The sequence below is a fragment of the Chiloscyllium plagiosum genome, chromosome 17, assembly GCF_004010195.1.
Source record: "Chiloscyllium plagiosum isolate BGI_BamShark_2017 chromosome 17, ASM401019v2, whole genome shotgun sequence".
Lineage (NCBI taxonomy): Eukaryota > Metazoa > Chordata > Chondrichthyes > Orectolobiformes > Hemiscylliidae > Chiloscyllium > Chiloscyllium plagiosum.
The window spans coordinates 46,027,376-46,043,306 of NC_057726.1; the positions used below are offsets into that span (position 1 = coordinate 46,027,376).

Genomic DNA, 15,931 nt, shown 5'->3' on the forward strand with positions numbered 1-15,931 from the left:
TTGTAATTGTATTATCCTTGACCACTTCCTCTGGCAGTTTATTCCATACGTGCACCACCCAGTGTGTGAAAAACCTGCCCCTCGGGACTCTTCTAAATCTTTCCTCTCTCACCTTAAACTTACGCCCTCTAGTTTTGGACTCCCCTTCTCTGGGGAGAAGATCTTGACTATTCACTCTATCCATGCTCCTCATGATTTTATAAATCTCTGTAAGGTCACCCCTCAGCCCCTGACACTCCAGGGAAAATAGCCCCAGCCTATTCAGCCGCTCCAACAGGCCAACCCTCCAACCTTGGCAACATCCTTGTAAATCTTTTCTGAACCCTTTCAAGTTTCACATTATTTTTCCGTTGGTAAGGAGACCAGAATTGAATGCAGTATTCCAAAGGTGGCCTAACCAATGTACTGTACAGCCACAACACGACCGCCCAACTCCTATACTCAGTACACTGACCAATAAAGGTAATACCAAACCCTTCTTCATTTCTACTTTAATCCTATGGAAATTACCCAGCCATTTATTTTGCTCTCTTACTTGAATAGATTAAGGATTTTACTGCTTGGTTTGTTGTCTGTAACAATTTCTTTATGCTGATTGCCCTAAGATGAGATGACAGTTGCAAGATACCTTCGCTTAGTACTCAATTAATATTTAGATAGGGGAAATCCAATGGAAAGGAATTGTTAGATCTTTACGATCAGCTTTGTACAAAGTTAGCAGTGAGCACTATCATCTGGCTGTTCATGACAAAATCTGAGCCAATGTCCGACTGACAGAATTACAGAATTAAAGTTTAACTGTCTTAAAAACTGAGAAAAAGCAGTTTCTTCTTACCTCTGTCCCGATGCCTGATCCTCTCTGAGATGCAGAAGGGACTCCTCATATTCTTTATCCTTCTTCCTAATCTGTTCTCTCAATATCTCAATAGACTGTTCCATCTCTTCCATCTGCACCTTCTGGGATTCAATGCAATTCTCCCTAAATATCATACCAGTGAACCACGAATTAATTAATTCATTAAGCAATCAGTAGACAACTGATTCTGATTGGTTACCTTATCATATGTCTTATGACTATACTGCAATTGTGTTAACATTTTCAAAATAAAATGAAAGATGCCAAGTATGTTATTCAGAAGTAAACAATTTGAAAAATGATATAAAAGGACACTGAAATAAATATTGGGGGCAATATCTCAGGGTTATTGGTCATTAATTATAATGCTCATGTTTTTGAACGATCACAAAATCACAGTTGATACTCAGGATAATTGGAGGCCTTCTACTTTCTTTTAAAATTACATATCTAGTGGTGATATCTAGTTCTCATGTGAAAATCGTCAAGACTTCTGCCAAAATGTTGTTGGTGACTGGAGGAGTTCTGCAGGGGTCAGTGTTGGGTCACATCTATTCACATTACACATTAACAATCTGGACGAAGGAATTGAGGGTGTTGTTGCTAGGTTTGCAGATTGCATAAAGATATGTGGAGCAAACACACTGAACAAGTTGTAAAAGAAAGACTTAAATATCATAACTGAGTGCCAATGGTTTTTCCTTTGCCTGTCCTTTAAACTCTGGACAAAACAGCATAAGGTTTTTTTCATCATCCTTTCATGGTCAACACAGTACAGTGAAGAAACTTAGAAAGTTTACTTTAGAAACACCTTGACCAGCTTGTAGTTTTAATTCATACATGGATTTTAAACTTTCTGATGCAAACACATGTAGTGTTGAGGAAGTGGGAAGACTGCAGAAGGATGTGGTCATGCTAGGCGAGTGGGCAAAGAAGTCGCAGATGGAATACAATCTGGCAAAGTGTGCGGTCATGCACTTTGGTGGAAGAAGAGATGCATAGACTATTTTTAAACAGGAAAATGCTTCAAAATCCAAAGCACAAAGGGACTTGGGAGCTGCTGTTCAGGATTCTCATACTGTTAACACGCAGGTTCAGTTGGCGGTTAGGAAGACAAATGTAATGCTTGCATTCATTTCAAGATTTCCTGAAGAAGGGCTTATGCCCGAAACGTCGATTCTCCTGTTCCTTCAACGCTGCCTGACCTGCTGCGCTTTTCCAGCAACACATTTTTCAGCTTCATTTCAAGAGGACTAGAATACAAGAGGAGAAATATATTGCTGAGGTTGGATAAGACTGTGGTCAGACCGTGCTTGGAATATTGTCAGCAGTGTTGGGTCCCTTATCTGAAGAAGGATATATTGTCAGAGGAGGTTTACAAGTACGATCCTGGGGATGAAGGGCTTGTCATATGAGGAACGATTGATGACTCTGAGTCTGTACTTGATTTAGTTTAGAAGGATGAAGGAGTATCTGATTGAAGTTTACAGAAAACTGACAGGCCTGAATAGAGTGGATGTGGAAAAGATCTTTCAACTAGCTGGAGGGACCAGGAACCGAGAGCATAGCCACAGAGTGAAGGGACGACCTTATAGAACTAAGATGAGGAGGAATTTCTTCAGACTGAAGGTAGTTAATGTGTGAAACTCATTACCACAGTGAATGACCATCATAGGCTGTACTTAACATAGCGATAAGTTCATGATTGATAAGGGAATTAAGGATTATGGGGAGAAGGCAGTACAATGGAGTTAAGAAACATATCAGTGATGATCAAATGGGTTTAATTCTGCTCCTAAATCTTATGGTCTTATGATCTAATTGATGTCTAACTTACATTATCGAGTATTGCATTAACAAAGCTATAAAAGCTCAACTTAAACAAAAGCAAACACACTGAACAAGTTGTAAAAGAACATCATAACTGAGTGCCAATGGTTTTTCCTTTGCCTGTCCTTTAAACTCTGGACAAAACAGCATAAAGTTTTTTTTCATCATCCTTTCATGGTCAACGCAGTAGTGAAGAAACTTAGAAAGTTTACTTTAGAAACACCTGACCAGCTTGTAGTTTTAATTCATACATGGATTTTAAACTTTCTGATGCAAATACAAACCAATACTCTGGCGGTCTCTCGTCCTTCACTCACGGAGGCATAGTAATCAGGCTATACAATACAGATACTTGATCATAGGGTTTTCATCGATATTGATTCAAAAACTAAAGTCCACATAGATGATCCAAACTAATGATCAGAGGATTGGGAATTTTTTTAGGAACCAGTAGTAGATGACATGAAGGTAATAAAGAGGGAGAATTTTGTTTTTTTAATTCATTCATAGGATGAGGGCATCACTGGCTCGGCAGCATTCACTGCCCACCCTAATTGACCAGAGGGCAGTTTAGAGTCAACCACATTTCTGTGGGCCTGGAGTCACACGTAGGCCAGACTAGGTAAGGATGACAGTTTCCTTCCCTAAAGGATATTAGTGAACTAGACTTGTTTTTTGACAGTCAATTGATTGTGAAAGTAAATTGGTAAAACATATAAAAACTATCAGCAAGTGATGCTTTGGATATACAAAAACAAAAGTTGCTAAAGGAAGTCTGGGACCCCTGTAGGATGCAGAGTTGGTAATAGGGGGCAGAGACGTGGCTGTAACTTAAATCAATATTTTACATGCTTTCCATCCTGAAAACATCCTAAAATAAAAGTTAAACAAGATAATAATTGGAGGGAAGCTCTTATAAATGTCTCTATCATGAAGAACAAAGTTTTTGACAAACTAATGGGTCTAAACACAGACAAGTGGTCAGGACCTGATGGCCTGCAATCAAGAGTTTTGAAGTGGGAAGTGACTATGAGATAATTGGAGGCATTGACTGAAATATTCCAGAATACTGGATTTCTGGAGTGTTCCAGCAGATTGGCAAACTGCTAACATGCTAATGTGTTCATTATGGGAGGATCCACTGCATTTTTTCCAAGCTCCTGAGTAGTTGCTCCTGAGAGGCCCTATTCTCTCCTTAGTTACCCTTTTGTCTTTAATGTATTTGTAAAAACCCTTTGGATTCTCCTTAATTCTATTTGCCAAAGCTATCTCATGTCCCCTTTTTGCCCTCCTGATTTCACTCTTAAGTATATTCCTACAGCCTTTATACTCTTCTGAGGATTCACTCGATCTATCCTGTCTATACCCGAGATATGCTTCCTTCTCTTTCTTAACCAAATCCTCAATTTCTTTAGTCATCCAGCATTCCCTATACCTACCAGCCTTTTCTTTCACCCTGACAGGAATATACTTTCTCTGGATTCTCGTTATCTCATTTCTGGAGGCTTCCATTTTCTAGCCGTCCCTTTACCTGCGAACATCTGCGCCCAATCAGCTTTTGAAAGTTCTTGCCTAATGCCGTCAAAATTGGCCTTTCTCCAATTTAAAACTTCAACTTTTAGATTTGCTCTATCCTTTTCCATCACTATTTTAAAACAAATAGAATTATGGTGGCTGGCCCCAAAGTGCTCCCCCACTGACACCTCAGTCACCTACCTTGCCTTATTTCCCAAGAGTAGGTCAAGTTTTGCACCTTCTCTTGTAGGTACATCCACATACTGAATCAGAAAATTGTCTTGTACATGCTTAACAAATTCCGCTCCATCTAAACCCTTAACACTATGGCAGTCCCAGTCTATGTTTGGAAAGTTAAAAACCCCTACCATAACTACCCTATTATTCTAACAGATAACTGAGATCTCCTTACAAATTTGTTTCTCAATTTCCCTCTGAAAAATAGGGGGTCTATAATACAATCCCAATAAGGTGATCATCCCTTTCTTATTTCTCAGTTCCACCCAAATAACTTCCCTGAATGTGTTTCCAGGAATATCCTCCCCCAATACAGCTGTAATGCTATCCCTTATCAAAAACGCCACTCGCCCTCCTCTCTTGCTTCCCTTTCTGTCGTTCCTGTAGCATTTGTATCCTGGAACATTAAACTGCCAGTCCTGTCCATCCCTGAGCTATGTTTCTGTAATTGCTATGATATCTCAGTCACACGTTCCTAACAATGCCCTGAGTTCATCTGCCTTCCCTGTTGGGCCCCTTGCATTGAAATAAATGCAGTTTAATTTACCAGTCCTACCTTGTTCTCTGCTTTATCCCTGCCTGCCCTGACTGTTTTACTTGCTTCTGTTCTCAACTGTACCAGTCTCAGATTGATCTCTTTCCTCACTATCTCCCTGGGTTCCCCCCACACCCCCACCCTTACTAATTTAAATTCTCCTTAGCAGCTCTAGCAAATCTCCCTGCCAGTATATTAGTCCCCTTCCAATTTAGGTGCAGTCCTTCTTGTACTGGTCACTTATTTCCAGAATTCTTCCCTTGCTTTCTAGGATTCACCCAGATTTGGAGATTTATGTAGCTTCAAGATTTTCCCTCTGCAACTTCCCATTTCATTATGTTCTTTAATCTAATATTTAACATTCTTCCTCTTTTCTAGAATGTCTGCATTATTCTTCCCCATTGTGAATAAAGAGACAAGATACTCATGAAGAACTCACCCACAATATTTTTGCATCAAAGCATAAGTGCCATTTACAGCTCTGAAAAATTCAACCATTTCCTTAGTCATCCTCTTGCTGTTAATGAAGTGATAAAACAGTTTGGGATTGTGCTGGCCAACATTTCCTCAAATTTGCTCTGTTTTCCTAATTTCCTTTTTCATTTCACTATTATACTTTAAGAAGTTTAGAGTATAAAAATTATTACTTTTTTGAAACTGTCATTAGCTCTACTTTTCTGCTTTATCTTAGCCTGTATACTTCTGGATAACCAAGAAACCTAGATTTGGCATTGGTATTCTTAATATCTGTGCTTATAAAGTCTAACTTTGTATGCCTCCATGACTTGTCACAGACTTCCTTTCAAGTAGTGTAATTAGTCCTCCTTAGCCACCATCTTTCAGCTTTGTAAAGTTTGCCCTCCTCCGATTTAAGAAATTTTATTCCCCCATTCTATCTTTAATCCTTTTAATAAAGATGTAAAATCTAACTGTATCATGATCACTATTTCGAAAATGGTCACCTGCTGCTAATCCATGCAGCTGCCCAGCCTCATTTCCAGATGTAAATCAGGAATTGTGCTTTCTCTCACTGGATTTGATACATGCTGGTGAGGAAACATTCTCTTGATTGCAGTTCAAGAGCTTTGTGCCTTCCATGCCTTTCATAGTATTCGCATCGCAAATGATATTTGGTGGTTGAAGTCCCCAACTATTATTGCTCTATCCTTTGCGCACTCAGAAATTTGCCCACATATTTGCATCCACCCCGTCTCTTTTTGGAGGATCAATAGTACATGCCTAGAAGTTTGATTACTGTTCTTATTTGTTTCAGTGTTCAACCTATATGGCCTCATTTGAAATTTATTTCAGTGTAACATCCCTTCTCACAGTTGTGATTGATGCTTTAAGCAATAATGCTACACTCCTACTCTTTTTAATCACCTTCTCTATCCTGCTTGAAAATGCTGTATCCAGGGATGTTGAGCTGCCATCATTGCCTATCTATAAGTCAAGTTTCTGTTAAGCCATATCATGCTGCAATGAGTCTTCTGTCTCCTCACTATATCCCTTGAATTTACATATACACCTTTAAATATTGCCAATTTTCAGTGTTATACATTTGTTAACCTCTGCTTCTTATATTTGCAGAGTTATGTAGTAAGTTTCTACCTCCAGTTTAATGCTCTGAATTTATCCACAAGTTCCCATCCTTCTGCTAATCTAGTTTAAATCCTTGCACTGGCAAAGCTCCCTGCAAGAATATTTATCTTGGCTCTGGTGTAGACCATTGAACTTGTACAAATCCCATCTTCCCCACAATCAATCCAAATGCCCCAGAAATCTGATGACTGTCCTCCTCCACCAGCTTTCCAGCCATGTGTTCAGTCACTCAATTCTCTATTTCTATGCTCACTGGTAAGTGGGACCTGAGGCTACTGCTTTTAAGAATAAAGGGAAAATACAATGGATGGTGGAAACCTGAAACAAACACAGAGAATACTGGAGTAACACAGTGGAATTGGCAGCATCTGTGGATTGAGAAAAGCAGTTAACATTTTGAGTCCAGTACACTCTTCTTCAGAATTGCTTTCATAATCCTGCCATTCAATCTCCTACCTCGCTGCAATCAAGACCTCATCATTATTCCCACAAAATTATTTATATTAAAGTATCACCCTTCCCCATAGAATGTCCTGTAACCACTCAATAATATTTTTTACCTTTGCACCAAGGAGGCAACATCTCAGAATCAGGTTGATGGTCACAGAAACACTGGTCTGATCACCTGCTAGTGAAATTTCCAATCACTATTGCTCTTCCATTCTTCTTTCTACTTTCCCTGTACAGTTGAACTGCCTATGAGGCTACAGACTTGGTTCTGGATGCAATGCCCCTGAGGAACCATCACCCTTGCCAAATCCAAAATCAAATACTGATTGGCAAGCATGTTGGACTCATGTAACTTCTGCTGGCTTGGTTTTCTTAGACTGCCAGGTGGTCATCCATTCCCTTGCTGCCTGAATGTTACTGACCTACTTCCTGACATTTTATCCATGCAGTCCTCTGCCAAATAGAAGCACAACAGTGACACCAGCCACCACTCAAGTTACGAAACCTGAAGCGTAAGCTCATGCAGCGGGTGACATTTCCTGCCAACGTGTTCATCTGAGACAAATGGTGTATCCATGTCTTCACACATACTGCAGGACACACATTCCACTCTGATCTGCCATCCCATAACTTTAAAAACCATTTTTTTTGCTATCTTCATTGTAATAGATGACCAGTGCGCACCCATCAGCTTTTTCCCTTGTCCTGAAGTAAAAGCCAACTAATGTATACTGACAACAGAAGGAAAAATAAAGGAGCAACACTGTCTTTCCTTTACCAAACTTTGTATTCAGCAAACTCCCATTTCATGTTCTATAAAACCAAAGCAGCACTCAGTGCAGACAACGCAGCACTGAGAGGTGTCTTTTATGTCCCAAAAACAATTGACTCAAGCTTAAAAAAAACTGAGTAAACTATCGACTAATTAAATTGTTACAGCTCCTCTCAGAGCATGTAAACCCCTGAAGAAAGGCTGCAATAAACACAACTTCTCTTCACCTAAAGTATGATGTTTAGTTAACTGCCAAAGGAAAAGCTAGACTTCAGAAAAAAAAACAAAATCTCTCTTAGAACTCTCTTATTCACTAGATTGAAGATACCCTCTACCATATTCTATGGCACCCAATCATACTAAATTTGATAGATTTTGAACAGATTTAGAATCTCAACATTAAGTGTTTATGAGGTGCTGTGGGCCATCAGCACAAAATCACAATGCACAAAATCATGGAATGTCCTATGTTCCACCATTACCATCAAGTCAGAGGATCAACCATGTTTCAATGTAGATTACAGGAAGGAACACCAGGAACAACACAACACACACCTAAAAATGAAGTGTCAACATGTTAAGCTATAAAACAGGATCACCCGTGTGCCAAACAACATTAGCATCAAGAGATGGATAGGTACGTGTGCTTCCACAACCAATGGATCAGATCTAAGGTCTGCAGTCCTACCATAAGCAAAATGGCATGGGGTAGCATGGTGGCTCAGCTGGCAGCGCTTCCACCCTTCGGAGACTATGTGGGGTTTGCACATTCTCCCATGTCTACGTGGATTTCCTGCGAGTGCTCTGGTTTCCTCCTACAGGCCATGTGGATCATGCAGGGTAACAGGGAATGCTAGGGGGTATGGATCTGGGTGGGATGCTCTTTGGAGGGTCATTGTGGACCTGATGGGCCGACTGGCCTGCTTCCACTCTGTAGCAATTCTATGATTCTATGATCAGCAGTTGTTAATTGTGGTAGATAATTAAACAACTCACTGGAGAAGACTTCACAAATATCCCAATATGTAATGATAGGGCAGCCCAGCACTTAAGGAGAAAAGATAAATCTGAAGCATTTGCAACAATCTTCAGCCAGAAATGTTCAGCTGATGATCCATCTTGGCCAAATGCAGAGGTCCCTAAAAATATTTTTTCCAAGCTGTGTGCTCCACATGACACACACTCTGATGGTCTCCACATGGCGATCATGTTGCTGAATCGTTTGCAGCATTGACATCTGATTTGGGAAGCTGTGCAAACTAAGAAAATAGTAGTAGGAATGTTGGTCTCTCACATCTTAAACACCAGTCTTTGGCCAATTCAATTTACTTCACTCGGGACACAAAGGAAATGGTGTGGGAGAAGGAAGAGAAGCCATTGCAAGTGATATTCTGAACTTAATGAGATAGATGAACAAGGAACCAAGTGAAAGCAGTTCCACCCATTCGGACGACAATGGAGGGATGTAGTAAAGTAAGAATATCTTACAGATTTCGCACTTCAGCCCTGGCATCTTCAAGCAAGCTATGTCCGTATCGAGGAAACATAGGGTGGGTAGATCTTGTTGTCAACTCTGGATCTTGAGCTCTAATTCCTAAACAAATCATATGTAAAGATTAAAATGATACCATGTATACTAAACAAAAAAAGTAAGCAAAACATTAGTCAGTTAGCTTACACTTGTTTCAATCAAACAATCACAAGTTGATAACATGAATAGCAAAAAATAGTAAAGTGCTTTGTTGGAGTTGAGATGCTCAGTTTTACATGGAAAACAATGCTGAAATTGGTCTGTAGCAATTTAGTTCTTGATGAAAGGTCAAACACTCAGCAAAAAAAGAAAAAGTACTGTAATATATTGTCACTTTTTGACAATTTTTCCACATATTTGGAAACAGTTCAATTGCAGTGTACAGTTCTAAAACAAATATTTCACACAAGTTCTGAAAAGACATTGAGGTGAAGAGTGACTAAAACGTAAAATGGATTAAAGTATTGAAATTGTTTCTTCAAAGATTGCATACTGCACACCAATAAATTCAGCATATCAGCTGAAGGTTGATAGAATCAGCAGAAATGGGAAGTAGAAAACTGCAAAACTAAGATCACGTGGCAACAATGGAGAAACAAGTATGATGGGAACTAATAGTATGACAAATATCTGATCCCATAATGCATGCATTAGAAATAAAAATGTCAAATTAATGGTAAAATGGCAATTCTATTAGAGATATCAATTAGTCACAGAGGGTCACAGAATCAAAGGGTTGTTCTGAAGTTAAAAGGCAATAATTTGAAATTTCTGTTTGGAATTTCCTGGGTATGTCAGACTGCCATGAAGACAATTTACAAAAACGTGTTCTTTTATATGGGGTTTCTGTGTGTGTTTTTCTCCAGAAAATAAGAAGCTTAGCTTGATGAAGTCAGAAAGTTTGAGGCAGACTGATGGAAGCAAACAAGTTGGTGGGACTCAGCCTTGGGTCCAGAATGCAAAGAATAAGAATTTGCCAAAAGCTGTGGAATAGCAGTGGACCTGGAGAACAAAATTAGCAGAAACCAACATTTGTTCTAATTTTCTGTTGAAATTATTCTGCAGGAATTGTGAGTGAAACACACATTTCAGCTGAAAAGTCCTGAGATTTTAGAAGGCAGTTGTGGAAAAATGTGGCATTGGGCCTAGGAAAGTCGAGAATCTTCAGAAACCTTGTAAGTGGCCAAGACTGTCGGGGGAGTCATAGTAGAGGTGCAGTTGAGTATTTCAGTCTAAAATGTGTGTTGTGCATTATTGTGCTTTCTGATGTAAAGAATAAATAATTCCCTAAGGCAATGTTTAATTCATGCTTGCTTTACTTAATTCTTGTGCAGTAAAATTTATTTGCTCAAAATCATGCTCAAAACAATTTTATTGTCTAAAATTTTCAACAAATAACCAGGATTCAAACTTCTCTCTGGAAATTGTAGGATCTAATTAGAGTTAGAGCAAACTCGTGTGAAAAAGTCCTGGCGGGGAAGCAAAAATGTAGGAAACAGAAGCAGTTAAAACTTCAGGTTTAGTTCCGAAGAGAGGTTTACAAAATCATAAAGGGCATGGATTGGACAAATAGAAAAAGTATTTTCCCTGGGGTGGGGTGGGGGGGAATCCAGAACTAGAGGGCATAGGTTTAAGGTGAGAGGGGAAAAGATATAAAAGGGGCCCAAGGGGCAATGCTTTCACGCAGAGGGTTGTGCATGTATGGATTGAGCTGCCAGAGGCTAGTACAACTGCAGCATTTAAAAGGCATCTGGATGGGTGTATGAATAGGAAGGGTTTAGAGAGATATGGGCCAAATACTGGCATATGGGACTAGATTAGGTTAGGATATCTGGTTGGTATGGACGAATTGGACCAAAGGGTCTGTTTCTATGCTGTACATCTCTATGACTCTTAGAGTCAGTTCAGACTTGAAATGATAACTGTTTTTCTCTCCAACAATGCTGCCAGATCTGCTGAGTTTCTCCAGCATTTTCTGGGTTTGTTTCTGATTTCCAACATCTGAGGTGTTTTATTTTCTATTTTATTCAGGAAGTTAAATTTGAACAGAGCATATAGAAAACAAAAAAACAAGGTTAGGAATCAACACTGTTATTTGCACATGTGGCTTTCAGCTTGTGGCTTGAACCTGTCAGCCAGGCTCAGTAGTTAACTGCAATTCTGGCAATTGCTAAACAGCTGAAGAAACTGGAGTGATAATACGTACTAAACAGTTGAGGAAAAAGTTTCAAAGTAGTGTTTAACAAAAGGTACTGTCTGCCTTGGAGTCATTTTGAATAAGAAATCCTTGTACCTTTTTGGAATTGCTCGAGAGTTGGGGAGCCAATACTTGTCACTGTTTTCTACAGGGCAAAGCCGTACTTTCCTTTCTCATATACTGTAAGTTGTGATCATTCAAAATTTTTATGCGTTAGCCCAGATGAATTCAAGATGAAAAGCTTTGCTCCCTTTTCAAATAATATTTCCTTACTGTTGATTCTTTGCAAAACATTTAGCTAAAACAGTTAGTGCTGATTTTATGGAATAAGCAGGATAAGTGAATACGTCTGATTTCAGGGTTAAATGGCCAATACCATTCAGAATGACCCAGGGTAATAAAAAACACACTTGTAGGCCCTCCATTTAGAGGCAGGGCAATGCGTAGAAGAGGTATATTCAGTAATTTATTATTCCTATTGATGATGCTATGTTATCAACGGGCAGAGGTTTCTAATTCCCAAAACTCACTCCTGTCAAGACCCACCTACTTATTTGTTTCCAATTAGAATAAGTTTAAGTGCACTCGGCCAAATTGGCAAGTCCTCCTTAAATATACAGATTGAGTGCTGATTTAGTCATTACCTTCACAGCATTCACAGCTGGGAATTCAAATTGAGCTCATGGATACCTAATATACAAGCTCCACTAAACAATTGCTGAAGCATTCCACAATAATGAACTATTTTTAGACCATTGACTTTAGTAAATACTAAAACCAGTTTTCTTTCAACACCTTTTTTTAAAAAGAAACTACTCATTTTGAGCCTACAATCTTAGTGTCTTGTTGGTTTACCCATGTAAACGTGATTTCATTATTTTTCATCTACAGATTTTGACCTTCATGCTTGTGGAATGCTGCTGGCTCTGAAGCAACATTAAAATGTATTGTACTTCCTGTCCAGCTGGTGCATTGTGTTGCAGTTTAGTCCACCTGATTTGGCATGCTAACATTAGACAGCAATTATATCTTGAATGAGTATCAAAAAGGTGATTGCGAAAAATAATAATTATTTTCTTTATCCACCTAATATCTTAAATTCTGATTGTAGCAAGTCATTTTTTTAAAATTCTGTAAACTACACGAGTAACTAAATTCCTTTTTGCTTCCTGGCAAAAATTAAAGTGTTTACAACAGACAATAATAAAGGGACAGCAAAACTGCTATTTGCAGATTTGGAAGAACTTGCATAACGTTAACACAATACATTAGCAAAACAACAGTGGACGTTTACTTTTCATTGCAATCCAATGAAGTGCTAAAAGCTATATTGGAGAGGTTAACACCTTATTATGAAATTCCTGAGAACTTCAGAAATTTGCCTGTCCATGCCACTATCTTTATGGGCGGCACAGTGGCACAGTGGTTAACACTGCTGCCTCACAGCACCAAAGACTCGGGTTCAATTCCCGCCTCAGGCGACTGACTGTGTGGAGTTTGCACGTTCTTCCTGTGTCTGCGTGGGTTTCCTCCGGGTGCTCCGGTTTCCTCCCACAGTCCAAAGATGTGCAGGCCAGGTGAATTGGCCATGCTAAATTGTCCGTAGTATTAGGTAAGGGGTAAATGTAGGGGTATGGGTGGGTTGCGCTTCGGTGGGGCAGTGTGGACTTGTTGGGCCGAAGGGCCTGTTTCCACACTGTAATGTTATCTAATCTATCTTTGTTGATTATATTACTCCATGACAGAACACGTGGACAAAAATAGAAATGGCTGGAAAAGCTCAGCAGGTCAGGCAGAAATCAGAGTTAATGTTTCAGGTCAGTGATCCTTCCTCAGAAACAAATGCAGTTTTATTTTGTGTAACTACCTTGCTTCTCCAAGTGCACAACGTGACTTTCAAAAAAAAAGTTGCTTATGGAGTTTCCCAAACAAATTCCAAAGGAATTAAATAAAGTCACAGAATCATACAGCGCAGAAACCAACTGTTTGGTCTAATTCGTCCACATTGACCAGACATCCCAATCTGACCTTGTCCCATTTGTCAGCATTTGGCCCATATCCCTCAAAACCATTCCTATTAATTTACCCATCCAGATAGATTCAAAAAACCTAAACTAAATGATCTCAGATGAATGCTGATAACCACGATTGTTCAAATTGTTAAAATTATAGCTTATCTTTGATTAAATAATACAGATAACAAAGGATTATTGTATTTTGGGGTCCAGTGCATTTTTATTGCATATTATCAGTTACAAGTTCAGTTTTGTTATTATTCTGTAAATCCATTAACCATCAAGATTGTTGCATCGTGATTCGCTTGACCTCTTCTACCAGTTATTACACTGATAGGTCACAAAATATTTCAGTGACATAATCAAAGTAGGAATGTCTAGCTTTTTTTTGTAATTGTCCAAGATTTTGCAGGTTCCCATTAAAATTATTGCCATGAAGAAATTCTATGAATGAAAATGCATCTGAATGTATTGCAATAGACTCAGGGTGTAATTGGCACATTAAATAAAAATTAGATATTTCACTAAAGACTTTTGAGGCAAATCTTCCAATGGTCAGACAATCATTATTCCAGCATTGGTGGGAGTTGTGCATGGAGACCATATGGAATACCCATTGTAGAAGACACCAAAGGACTTGTCTGGGAAACTGAAGATTCCATTGGGCAATTCCTCGGTCTGGAACCTTCTGAAACACTCAATTTAAATTTGAGATTATGGAAGATTCCAATGGCAACATGTATGTAGTTACTCAGAAAAAAACTTAGAATAGATTAGATTCCTTACAGAATGGAAACAGCCCATTTGGCCCCACACTGACCTTCTAAAGAGCAACCCACCCAAAACCATTCCCCTGCCCAATATTTACCCCTAACGCACCTAACACTGAACAATTTAGCATGACCAATTCACCTGACCTGCACATCTTTGAATTGTGGGAGGAAACCGGAGTACCTGGAGGAAACCCACGCAGACACGGGGAGAATGTGCAAGTTCCACACAGACAGTCGCCTGAGGTGGGAACTGAACCCTGCTCCTGGGCGCTGTGAGGCAGCAGTGCTGCAGTTTGAATACAAAATACATTATCTAACTACTGAGTAACTATTCAGGTGACCCATACTTACTTCAAAACCTCCCTCTACCATTTAGACCCCACTTGACACCCATGTGACCCAAACCACTTCACTTGCTCTGGACCCAATTGCTTCTACCCCAGTTTCAGATCCAAAACCCCTTCAGCCGCACCAGATCTGAACCACCTTCCTCCAATTTGGACGAGATCACCTCTTCACCTGATTCAGACCTGCTTCACACTTCCCTTAACACCCCACTTCCATGCTCTGAAGCCAATTAGCTTCTGCCATCCATGGGATCTGACACTTCTTCCTTCACTGCCATTCAAAACCCCAACACCCATCCTATCGTGGATAAGTGTGTGGTCATGCATTTGGGTCAAAAAAAAAGGAAGATAACCTATTATCTGAATGGGGAAGAAACTGCAGGGTGCACTGGTGCAGAGGAATCTAGGTATACTCGTTTGTGAGACATAGAAAACTAGCATGCAGGTACAGAAGATAATAAAGAAAGTGAATGGAATGTTGGCTTTTATAGCTAAAGGAATAGAATATAAAGGTAAGGAAGTATTGTTGCAACTATACAAGGTATTGGTGAGACTGCACCTGGCATCTTGTGCACAGTTTTGGTCCCCTTATTTGAGGAAATATATAGTGGTATTGGAGGCAGTTCAGAGGAGGTTCATTAGAGATGAGGGGTTTGTCGTATGAAGAGAGATTAAACAGGTTAGGCCAATTCCCTCTGGAATTTAGAAGAAGGAGGGGAGATAAATTGAGGTATTCAAGATGTGCTTAATTTAGATAAATGCGAGATGCTGCATTTTGGAAAGGGCAGGACTTATACACTGAATGGTAAGGTCCTGGGGAGTATTGCTGAACAAAGAGACCTTGAAGTGCAAGTTCATAGTTCCTTGAAAGTGGAGTCTTAGGAAGATAGGATAGTGAAGAAGGCACTTAGTATGCTTACCTTTATTGGTCAGAGCACTGACTATAGAAGTTGGGAGGTCATGCTGTGGCTGTACAAGACATTGGTTAGGAAACTTTTGGAATATTGTGTGAAATTCTGGTCTCCTTCCTATAGGAAGGATGCTGTGAAACTTGAAAAGGTTCAGAAAAGATTTACAAGGATGTTGCCAAGGTTGGAGAATTTCAGCTACAGGGAGAGGCTGAACAGGCTGGGGCTGTTTTCCCTGGAACATCAGAGGCTGAGGGGTGACCTTATAGAGGTTTATAAAATCATGAGGAGCATGGATAGGGTAAACAGACAAGATCTTTTCCCTGTGTTGGGGAACTCCAGAACTAGAGGGCATAGGTTTAG

At 39.6% G+C, this 15,931-nt stretch overlaps 1 protein-coding gene across 6 annotated transcripts in view; it reads right to left on the minus strand.

Annotated features, from left to right (window-relative positions):
- Positions 1-15,931, minus strand: part of rpgrip1l (RPGRIP1 like) — a 225,429-nt gene that overhangs the window by 163,044 nt on the left and 46,454 nt on the right. For all 6 annotated transcript variants that reach the window (XM_043706988.1, XM_043706986.1, XM_043706987.1 and 3 more), the window contains exons 5-6: positions 9,286-9,391; positions 836-979 (exon numbers count right to left, since the gene is read on the minus strand). In XM_043706988.1, the coding sequence (XP_043562923.1) occupies positions 836-979; positions 9,286-9,391 (250 nt within the window). The remainder of the gene's footprint in view (positions 1-835; positions 980-9,285; positions 9,392-15,931) is intronic.